This window comes from Centroberyx affinis, unplaced genomic scaffold (assembly GCF_046629955.1).
Source record: "Centroberyx affinis isolate AG114_WGS23_722 - 3 ecotype Tasmania unplaced genomic scaffold, CSIRO-AGI_Caff_v1 ptg000777l_1, whole genome shotgun sequence".
In the NCBI taxonomy this organism is placed as follows: Eukaryota; Metazoa; Chordata; class Actinopteri; order Beryciformes; family Berycidae; genus Centroberyx; species Centroberyx affinis.
Window position 1 is genome coordinate 86,486 of NW_027279385.1, and position 12,192 is coordinate 98,677.

Consider the following 12,192-nt stretch of genomic DNA (forward strand, 5'->3'; position numbering starts at 1 on the left):
TACATTCTAGCAGGACAATGCCATCGCTAGAAAGATTTGTGGCTCAGAAATTCCTACTTTATTGTCATTTAACTTTTATTTATAACACATATCGTGGTTGTATCGAATAGTAAACCCCATATTGCATATTGGACCATATTGTGAGATAAGTGTATCGTCCCATTCTTAATATTTACATTTGTTTTTTACATATACGTACATCAGGTAAATTCTGGTTGCATTGCCGACCCTTGTTTCAGTGACAAAGGCTGAGCGTATTCGGCTTAGAGCGCATTGTTCAGCTCCATCTCAGGTTTCTAGACCGTCACCTTGCAGCTGCAGCTGGATGGGAGGTCTCACTCACTAGGCTAGACCTGATGGGGATTCAACCATAGAAAGGGAGGAGGAGAATAGTCTAGGTGGCGAGGAGGAGAGGGAGGAGAGGGAGGAGTAGGAGGAGGAGTAGGAGAGATCAACAATTTTGTGGAGACTGTGAGACAGACATCAGCTGGAGAAATAAAAGGTGAAAGTTACGGGAAGAGGGGAAAGGCAGAAGAGATGGAAAAAGAAAACAGAAAGTTCAAAAAGTGAGATCAGTTGGTGAGGTTGGAGGGAAAGTTGCCTGGCAGATGTTTGTGTGCCAGATGTAGTGCATTTTTCCTGCATACATCACTTTGTTCAGTCCTATCTTTTGACAAAATGTGCCATTACTTAAAATTAAAATGATGCATATTTGTAAGTTCATCTTTGATTTTTTTTCCTAGATGTTTGAGAGCGACATCATTCGACACCTGCTTCGACAAGTGCTTTCGTGGCAATAACACCTCCCTGTGTCTGTCAGGTCGAAACAGTACATGCCAAAACATATCAGTTTCCTCTGCCTTGCTTTGCTTTGAAAATGCCACTGGAGACATACGCAGAGAGATGGAAAGCACTGGAAGGGGGAGGAGTGGTGGTTTGGTGGGGGGAGGGGGGGTGGGGGTACTAAGCATGATGGAGCAAGAAGGTGAGCAACGTTACTACATGACTCTCCAGGGGGAGACAACATGTGCGCATTTGTGTGTGTTTTGTTTTTGTAAGTGCATGCAGCATGTGTGTTATGTGCATTTGGCTGCATGGGTATGTGTGTGTAGAAAACATCACAGAGATTGTAACAGGTCCCTTATGACTCCCATAGAGACTGAGTTTGTCCTATGTTTGTGCCAGAGCAGATGAAGTGCGGTGACCTTGTTCCAATGGAGTGGTAAATTCAGTGGTTTTTGTCCCGCCTGCGCCTGTTCGGGAATATCGTGGCTCATCATGACATTACTTGCACCAAAATGGGCAGGGAAGCACAATTTTGGCATCAAAAATGACACCTGTGCCTCTGCCTCCTCAGACCACGACTTAGAGCAAGCGCCGGTACTATTTTTGTGGCTTTAGTTAGCAAAGGTGCACCGACATAGACCCTCCGAAATCACACAACCCCTTTATGTATGCTTGCCTGTGTCACTTTGCTATAAATTCTTCAACCAGTAGACATGTTTGCATGCATCGAAAATGCGATTATAATGCAATTTAGGCACTAATGCAACTAAGGCACTTATGCAAGCTAAGCAGTCTGTCCTGGGCTAGATGAAGAGGTGATTCTTACCAATATCTGTCATTCACAACTGCTTGCATTTTATTGTACTACAAAGTTAGTTGTAACTGCGTAAGTGGTTATTGTGTGAATCACTGTCTTCATAAAAATGTGTTTTGAATGTGTGTTGAAGAACAGTTAACTCGTCTTTACAGTCTGACATAAATCTTTATGACCAAAATTCCAAGCAGACATCCTAGTCAATATTATCAGATGTAAGTTGCATGAAGAGAGGGTCTTTTAAGGAAAACAAAGGTTAGCTAACTGGCAAACTTGAATGATGAAGGAACTCCGGTCAAAATATAAAATAAAAATATAGATGGTTAATTTTTTCATTCATTTATGACCATAGCGTCATAATATTAGCTACCTCCTTGCTGTTTTCACTGGGCTTCAGCCTAATGCTGCTTCAGAAAAACTGTGGTTGTTTGGCTCCGCCCACTGAGGTTTAACTCAACTAGTTATTCCTTCTTCCAGAGCAGCTCTGCCTTCTAGAAATGTTTGTAGGACTAAAACTCCACTCTGCTGTGGAAACGCCTTAAAGGTACACTGGCCGTCCTGTGAGGGTTTCCAGGACTACATGGCAACATGTCCCACCTCTGATGACAAACACTGTGGCTGTCACCATGGTAACTCAAAGTGACTGACAGCAGCGGGGGGGATACACGACAACAGACAGACACCAGATGCCATGCCAACTGTTGCCAGGGCATCCTCGCTCTGTAGGATACCCTGGAAACTGAGTGGTGGAGGGAGAGAGAGAGAGAGAGAGAGAGAGTGAGAGAGAGAGACACTGCAACAAATCTCCATCTTAACAAGTCATTCAGTCTATTATTGAGTACTGACATCAGAATTTTCTTAAAATAAGTGAAAAAATCTGCGAATAGTCTTAGATAATTTCACTTGTTTCTAATGCCAATCAACTTGTTTAAAGTATTTTGTGGAATCAAGTGTCATTTTCTTGATAGTAGAGCAGTGATCTGCCTTATTCTGACTTGTTTCAAGATACTGACACTCATTTCTAGAAAATTCCTCAAAGAAGTTAAACTGCATTGGAAAAAAGTTATCTCTCCTCATTGGCAGAATTTCTCTCTTGGTTTGAGAAAAAATAAGATTTGAAGCCTGAATATGAGACTAAATGACTTGTTAAGATGGACGTTTTTTGCAGTGCAGCAAGATAAGAGAGGGAGGGAGGGAGGGGAAGATATGGAGAGAGAGACCTACTGTAAGCACCAGAAAACTGAAACTGTCACTCCTGCTTTTTAGAACAAACATCCTGTCGACCTTGTTTTGTCAGCTCACACGGCCCAAAACTCTCTCTGTGAAAACGTTTCATCTGTCCTCGCTGGCTGGATCCGCACAGCAGCAAGCCACTGTCACACCCTGTACCACAAGTCTTTTGTCTTGTTTTGACAGACTAGATAGCGAGTTACAATACATGCGTTATGAATAGGAGCCTGCTATATTGAAGCCCCCTTTGGGACCGATGGAAAGCTGTGGGGCCTCTATTAGGCAGATCAAACGCCGCTGTGATAAAACACGATGCGTGCATGGGAAATGTATACCAGGTGGAAGCTAGCAGTGTGTTCAAAGCCTGCTCATCTCCTCTCAGAGATGTACAGCCACACCGCCGCTCGTCCAAGCACGTCACATTAAATTCAGATTACATCCCAACTCCATTTGCAGTCCACAGATTCAGCAGAAAACATGGCGATGGTTACACTTGTCGCTTCAGTGTAATCTGATTTTTAAGATTGTTTTTATTAAGAGATTTCATCGCCGTGGATCAACACTTGACCTGAAAATGCCGTTTTTGCTTCTCCCATGGCTGTATTTATTCAAATCTGTGTCCACATTACTTTTTTCACACTTTCCCTCCCCATCTCTTTACAATACTCAAAAAGCCATTGTAGCTGGATTGCTTCCATAGTATTTTGCATTCAGATCATGAGCCTGAACACTTCGGTATTTGTTTTCCACCGACAGACGCAAATGTGACAAAAATCTGGTGTTTGTGCATCCAGATTTGTCACGCAATGTGTCCTGGCATGATTGAATGATAAAAATCACATATAAGTGATGGTTGCCTATGTTTTAAGGAAATCAGTATCTGATATGATACCTTATGTCTGTTTGTTAATATTATTAGAAGTGTGGGGATCTCAACCCCACATTTTATCATGGCTCTTTTGCTATGAACATGTTTACCAAAAGTCAGCAATAATTAACATTTTTATATCACATTAAGTAAGTGCTTCATCAACTTACTTATTAAAAAGCAAAAGGGCAATTTTTTTTCTGGAACTATTGCTGCACACAAATTAGGTGCTGAGGTATGAGTTGACTCAGTCTGCAGTTCCACATTCACACCTGGGAGCTGCCCAGTACAACCGCAGGCTTCTACTGTTGGCCACTGAGCGGCTCCACTGGAGTGTCTTGCTCAAGGGCACGTTATTAATTTTCCCAGTCCAGATTTTCCCAGTCCAGGAATTCAAACTGGCAGGTTTCTGGTTCTAACCTTTAGGCTAGCTGTTGCCCACAAAAACTATGATTTTGAATGAGTTTTACTGAATTAGAATAAGGAGTTCTGACCAGCTAACATCAGCAGTAACGCTTTTGGAATACATTACAATAAATCACATTCCTTGACTCTGTACTCTGTAGGCAATGAATCATGGGTTAATCAATGTGTCACAGAGAGAGTTTGGCCCGGTCATGGCTCAAAACAGTTGTTCAAGAATGCTACTTACACCTGGAAAACAAGAACTCATTAGAATTCATTATTTTTCTTCTGGCTCCTAAGTTTCTAACTTCTGCTCTAAAAGTTTCAGCAAGTGTTGTGCAGCAGTTTTGAAGGAAAAAAAATGACGGTTTCATGGCGATATCTTGCACACATGCCTTCACACAAGTCATTTCTGTGTGCATTGTGTTCAGTGTTTCCTCTGGTCCTCTGTTTCCTTAACAAAGAAATTACAATCACTGCTAGAGAAAATTCTTACTTGCTACCATCTAAACTAAAATAACTGCAGGCCAAATGTTTAGAAGTAATGATTTTATTATGATTAAAAACATTTTTAGCACTACAACCTCAACTTGAAATATAACTTAGACCCAAACAGCGACTGGTATGGGACAAAACTAGAATTATCCCCCCAAGCACCACAGCTGCATAAAGTTACAGAGGAAACACTGGTGTTGGTGCTATCTCTGCTCTGCAAGTGTAACCTCACAGATTTTCCTGCTGGTGACATATCCACATATTAAAAGCTACAGCATGCAAATATACTCTCACCTCAGCCTCAAGCAACAGATGCTGTTTTAAGGTAGACAGCTCATCAAGGTGAGTGACAGGTGTCGGGAGGGAAATTGTCCAAATGAGGGAGGGCGGGACTGATGATACACTTTCTGCCTCAAGGCAAAAATTTGCGTATTGTAGCTTTAAATTCGCTCTTTTGACACTGATGGCAGAGAAGTTAGTACATCAGTATGAAACTCAGTCAGTCTGTCAGGCTCTTACAGCTCATAATAGGCTGATCAATTACAGCATGGAACAGGCACAGAGTGACAAGAAGCAGTCAACTCTAGACAAGACAAGACAAGGGTGTGTGTGTGTGTGTGTGTGTGTGTGTGTGAACAGGAGATGAGAGCGGACAGGCTCAGTGATGGAGTGTGTCTCAGAGAGGAAACTCTCAGTCTAATTAATGTGGTTGTTTAATTAGTGCTCCTCAGAGAGGGATCAGGCTGGCCGGCCTGGAACGACAGATTCAGCACATAGAGAGGGGAAGGAGAGAGAGAGGGAGAGAGTGAGGGATGATAGAGTGGGAGAGGGAGGATGGGAGGGAGGGAGGGTGAGATTTAGGGAGGAATAAATAGTAATATTTCACTCTATTGACAGAAATATGAGAAAACAAACAGCACTGTGGGAGATGATTATCATAACTGTCCTCGAGAAAAGTTATTGTTTTGCAAAAAGAAAACTTTTAACAACATAGTTTACATTATCCAATCACAGCCATGCATTTACCCTTGTGGACTAGGAAACACAAATGCTTATCATTAAAGAAATAACAAAGATAAAAAATAACATTTACATATAAAGTGCAGTGTCTGTTTGTCCAGCTTGACAATATTCTCAAAAACAGCAGACAGCTCCCAGATCCACAGATCAGTGGCTGGAAATCATTTGCCACTTAAGTCAGTGAGTAATTGACTAAATTGAATCAATACAATATGATCAAAATCTGACTAAATTTAAAGGACATCTGAGACTATAAAAGACTATGAATAAATTTAAAAACGGTGTGAAAATCTACGCTGGAGGGAAGTGTATCTTTTGTCTTGGAGGGAGGTGAAGGCACCGATTTGGCTTCATGAAGGCCTGGCTGTCTCAAAGCTGCAGTCTGGAAGATGAACAGCAAGGCAGCGCAGAACAAGTTGACTGACATCTAACTGGAGGACTCATGGCATTAGAGTCTCTTGATAAGAGGATAGATAAACCACAAAGAGGAGTTTCTAAAGCTTATAAAGGTTTAAGATGCTTTTTTGTTTATTGTCGCTTCCATTGTATACATCATATAATTTTATTTTGTTGGTGAGATACTTTTTATAAGCCCACTTGGGTTTCAAACCACTCTGCCCTTTTTTCTCTTTGTTTTGTATTGTCTCTATTGTTCTATTATCCTTGTTTTTAAGGTGCGAATAAATAAAACCCAAAAACCTAAATGTAAAGTGTAGCATCCTTAAACATCAATGTATCATTGGGAAATTAATTGTGATACCTTGGTGTAATTACCGTAAATAAAAGAGACTGTGGCCAATAAGATTGGTAGCACCAGTTGCATTGTAAGTGCTACTGTTTCTCAAAATGAAGACCACATTTCTTTTGCTTGCTGTTGCAAAGAGAATGTTGCTACTTGTCCCTCCTCTTCCTCCCTGGTGTTGCTTCGGGTGTGCTTTGTTGAAGAGCAAGAAGGATAAGAGCCCATAATTGATAGTGTTTTTTCCATAGATTACTCACTCATTCCACCATCTAACATTGCAAAAAAAACTCTGCTTCAGCTCTGTTTGTGCTGTTTGTGCTTCCCGTTTTATGCTGTAAAGAAAACTCCTCTTTCTTTGTGCTGTAAAACAATCCAGCAGATTTTCCACAAAATCCAACCGGGTGGCAGACAATTTGAAATGCAGTGTAAAGACCGGTAGAGGCTGCCAATCTTCTCAGCGATGGCCTCATTTTTTTTGCGGTAATCATACTAATGTCTCAAAATTAATGTTGGTTATAATTTATTGATGTTAAAATGCTACATGTGGCAGCTTTGATAGAGGATGAGCTGACATTCTGTTCATTCTGTATATGTAGTAATAGAACAAGGACAGATATGTGGCTTTGAGGTTAGGCAAGGTCATGATCAGAAGATCTTGGTTCAAATGGGAGTGGCTGGGAAAATGGGGGGGGGGGGGGAATGTGTGTGAATGTGTGTGTGTGTGTGTGTGTGTGTGTGTATGTTTCTCTGCTAAGATTAGGGTTCGTGAGTGATGGTGGGGTTTAGGTAACGCATACGACTACAGCAGACAGAGAGAAAGGAGCTCATGTGCAATTGACAGTGGAAGAGTTGATGTTAACAAGGCTGACACTATGAGGATTAATGTTGGTTCATTCTGAGTTTGTGCCAGCTAGTTTAACAATAGGAGAAATGCTGTGTGAAGGGCAGGGAAAGATAAAAAAAACAGAGCTGGATTGATTCAATCAGAAAAGGGGAGAGAAAAGAGGAGCGAGTAAGATAAGAGACAGATAAAGAAATGAATACCGCAGAGATGAAGGAAAGGGAAGAAAGACTGAAAGAAAGTACAGAACAAGACTAGAAATAACCGCCTCGTGGTTGTATGCCTCCGCCAATAAATTTTGTTTTATCATTGCAAGGACAGTCTTTACTTATTGAACATATATGATTAATGTGATTATTAGGTCAACTTAAAGGATTTTGGTGTCTGCAAAAGTAAGTGACAGCACTTCCACCGTTTTTGTAGAATGACCCAAGATCGTTTTCTCAGCTACAGTGGTAAGCAAAACATTATGATGTCACAGTGAAGTTGACCTTTGAACTTTTGGATATAAAATGTCACCACTTCATCATTTTATCCTATTTGACATTTGTGTGAAATTTTGTCATAATTAGCGTATGAATTCTTGAGTTATGGCCAAAAAAACGTCTTTTGTGAGGTCACAGTGACCTTGACCTTTGACCTTTGACCACCAAATTCTAATCAGTTCATCCCTGAGTCCAAGTGGACGTTTGTGCCAAATTTGAAGAAATTCCCTCAAGGCGTTCCTGAGATATCGCGTTCACGAGAATGGGACGGACGTATGTACAACTCGAAAACATAATGCCTCCGGCCACAGCTGATGCCGGTGCGGAGGCATAAAAAGGAAGATGCGGAAAGGGATTTGAAGACGTAGAAGAAAAAAAAAAGAACAAACCAGGCTTCAAGCTAAGTTCAAGCAGAGGCCAGATGCATATACATACACATGTGTACTGTACACCTCCACAGCGCTCAGCTCATCTACATATCATTGTGCTACACGTGTCTTCATTATCCCTGGTCATGAATAAATCACTATAGGGTTTCTACCATTGCAGGAAAATGCCTGGAGACAGAAGGCCCTCAATAATGGATGAAACCCTGGACTCCTGGACCACAAGATTAGTGGATTAAAAAGAAAGAGAGTATGTGAATGCATGTGCATGAGTGTGTGTGTGTGTGTGTGTGTGTGTGTGTGTGTGTGTGTGTGTGTGTGTTTATCGATGGAAGGTCCAAGACTAGCTAAAGGCCAGCTGAAGCGAGATACCCTTCTAATTAACTTCATTATCTGGCTGCCCATCGCTAATGGGACATGTGCAACTGATTAAGCTGAGTTGTCAAGAAAAGAGGAGATGGGAGGAAGGAGGAGGTGAAGAAAGAGGAGGAGATGAGCAAAAAGAGGAGTTGAGGAGATGAAAGGAGAGGAGAGGGGAGAAGAGGGAAAAGGAGGCGAGGAGATAAGAGGGAAGAGGAGGCAAGGAGAGAAGAGGAGAGGGGAGGGGAGGAGGAAAAAGGGAGGTGGAGAAGAAAGAAGAGAGGGGAGGGGAGGAAACAGGAGAGGAGAGACCAGACCAGGTGAAGAGAAGATAAAAGAGGAGAGGAAAGGAGAGGAGAGAGAAGGTGAAGACAGGAGAGGAAAGAGGAGGTAAAGCGAGGAGAGAAGAAAGCATATGACGAGAAGAGAAGAGGAGGTAAAGAAAGGAGAGGAAAAGAGAGTTAAGGAGGTAAAGAGAAGAGAAGAAAGGAGGAGGGCTTTTTTTACCTTGACAGTCATCTCAGCAACAAAGATGGCGGTAAATATGTAGTTGGAAATGGTGAGGAACAGTCTTTCCTGCAACAAAAGGAGACAGAGGAAGAGAGAGAAAAGAGAGAGAAAGGCAAGGAGAGAAAAAGGAATTAAGTGTGAGGGAGGAGAGGGAGAAAGACAAACAAGAAACAGAGAGAAATGGAAGGAATAAAGAAGAGACAGAGCAAAGAAAGATAGAGGATTAAAGAAACAGAGACAAACAGAAGGATAGAGGCAGGAACGCAGCCTGGGAAGGAAAGATATTGAGGAAGATTGACTGCACTTGGCTTCAATCACAAACTTCTAAGCAATATAGAAAAACTACAGCCCCAAACGGTCCTGTGCTACCTCAAGGTTCACCAATCAATGGACCTCATTTGTCAATGTTTTCCTATTAAACGATTAAACTTGAATCTCATTGCCAAATCGAATGCCAAATTTTAGAGACTCATTACCCTTTAATTTGAATGGGAAATGCTTTAGATTGCATGCTATGAAAAACGCCATTAAATATTTTGATGCCTCTTGATTGCTAAAAGTTGCCTGATGTCAGAATACTTCAACAGCTTAGAGCCAGAAAGGAAAGTGGCATTTTAGACTAAGTAATAATCTGTGACATTTTAATATAAATAAATGTCTGTTTTCTTATTGTATTGCCAACTGATATGACACAATAGTGATTTAACATATACCCAGTTCATAAAAGCTTTTACATTTGCTGTTCTAAAGGTACAGTAGGTCTTTCCTTGGAAAAAATCACATGAAGTGATGTGTTTTATATTACCAAAAGCAGCATCAGCATTTTCATTAATTCATTCATTGCCTCTTCTTTCTATTCAGGGCCATGGGGAGCTGAAGCCTATCCCAGGGAAAACAGGTTGCCAGTCCATCACAGGACTAACAAATGTAAACTCCCCACAGAAAAGGGCCAATAAATAAGATCAGTAAGAGCTGGATAATTAACATAACCAGCAATATCCACTGAGCCTCTTCTCATACCAAATTTGTACTTATAATTACAGAAAGTAATGCCATAATTTTGCATGATATTCTACAAAAGTAAGGGCATGGAAGTCGTATACACTTGCCTTTAACTGCAGTGACACTGGTTCAATTCCCGACTCATGCAAAAACGTTTTCTGCTGTGACATTTTCACTTTCAGCGTTGGTTTTTCTTATTTAACAATGACCAAAAAAAAATCAAAAAGGAGACTGTGTATTTATATTGGTTATTATGTAAAGTTATTACCACCCTTCTGTCTTGAAGTTCCCAATCTCTGGGAAACATACAGTATAACAGTAGTAAGGCTGTGTGCCCACTGGTGACCTTTCTTTGGCTTGTTTTTCATTATGATTTACAATAGAGGGAAAGAAGAGGAAGAGAAGGAAATAAGTCTTTTTTAACTAGAAGTTAAACACAGTATTTCAACTTGTAGCACTAAACAGCACTGTGCTTCAAACACATTTTCAACATATGTCTCCAGCCATATACAGCTGAAATGGAGAAACATCATCTTACCAGGCTGCCTTGCAGGATCTTTGGCCTCTCCAGGGCCACTGTGATGCAGTTGAGAAAGATGAAGACCAAAACCACGTAGTCAAAGAGCTTATGGGCAATAATGGACTGACAGAGCAACCTGAACCTGACAGAGAGAGAGAGGGCGTGAAGAAGAAAGAGGACGATAGGAGAGGAAGGGAAGGAGGAGAGAAAGAGAGAGAGAGAGAGAGAGAGAGAGAGGAAAGAGGATTAAATAGAAATGTTTTCAACTGTGCATGTGTACATTTGTAATAGGGGTTCGTACTTGCTGGTGGTCCTAACCGCACCGAGATGCCTGAAAATGCAGATCTCAGACCTGTTCCAAACAAGAGTGTGGTTCTTTAGGAGTGAGATCCGAACCAACCACGGGAAACGACCCCAAAATCCAAGCATTTATGGGAAGAACGAGACTGATTTTTACATCTGATAGTCAGCTCATGCTGGGGGAGCCTAGCAGAACGAAACGAATCAAGAGCATACTTGGAGAGCACAGACAAGTCCATCATGCTTAGCTGAAGTTACAGGAACTGGAATCAGATTTGTTTTGACTTGCCGACTCCCAAAATCTCTAACCCCGTGGGACGATAGGTTACCAGACCTCCAGTAAACAAGCTACTAGTGAGTACATGTGACTTTTGTTACAAGCCCTGGTTTGCTTGTATTTGGGCAGTGTGAACCTAAACAAGCCAAATGCAAAAATGCAATAAACCTTTCTACTATGGTGCAAACCAAAGAAAATGATCTGTAGGCATAACTGCACCATAACATTGTAGTGGACTTTGCTTGGTTTTTATTACATATTTTATTACATATATATGTATCAGCCAAGTATGTGAATGTAAGTACGCTACCCCAAAAACATACACAGCAGACAATATCTCTAAATAGACTGTACCATCCAGAGAGACCTTCAGTGTTGCTGTGAAATCCTCAATCCCACAGCCAATAAAGACAGTAAGCAGCTCCTGAGCGGAGGCCTCACACATCTCATCTCCTCATCGCATCTGCGGGCTTTAAAAGGAACAAAATAAACCCACTCCTGCACCTGCGCTCTGGGCGAGGAAATCAATGCGTTAATCTGGCTGCTTTTCCTCCAGACCTGGCAACCCTGTCCCTTTATCTATCGATTCAAATCTGGCAACCCTGTCCCCTGATATTGATCGTGACCAACGGCTGAGCTGGCGTCGGCACTTATCCCGCCTGCGACCGAGCTTCTGATGTTAGCTTGTTTCTCGTTTTGTTTGTTTGTCTGCTTCCCTTTGCTTTAATTCTGCTTAGGTGCACTTGTTAGTGTACACACACACACACACACACATACACACATACAGGCACACACACTGGGGCATACACAAGAACAGGCATGTACGCACACATGCTCACAAGCTTTCACACATGCACACACAAAGGCATAAACAAACACACGCATATGCACAATCATCCGAACAAACACGACCACAGATATGGACCAACAAACACACACATACACACTCCAACACACACACTCACACACACACACACACACACACACACTCCTCTCTTTGGTTGACAGATGGCACCTGCCCGAGTGCCAAAACACAGCCCAGGGGCCTGGCTTCCCTAAAGTGGCTATCAGCACGCAGGGAATCGAGTGAGTGAGCGAGTGTGTGAGTGAGTGATTTTTTCTTTTATGTTGCTTTCACTGGTGTTTTCTAC

The 12,192-nt window shown here is 41.7% G+C and overlaps 1 protein-coding gene across 1 annotated transcript in view; it reads right to left on the reverse strand.

Annotated features, from left to right (window-relative positions):
- Positions 1-12,192, reverse strand: part of LOC139644717 (voltage-dependent T-type calcium channel subunit alpha-1I-like) — a gene marked incomplete at its 5' end in the record, with an annotated part of 105,185 nt that overhangs the window by 54,149 nt on the left and 38,844 nt on the right. The window contains 2 exons of the mRNA XM_071520175.1: positions 8,940-9,008; positions 10,483-10,606. Coding sequence (XP_071376276.1) covers positions 8,940-9,008; positions 10,483-10,606 — 193 coding nt within the window. The remainder of the gene's footprint in view (positions 1-8,939; positions 9,009-10,482; positions 10,607-12,192) is intronic.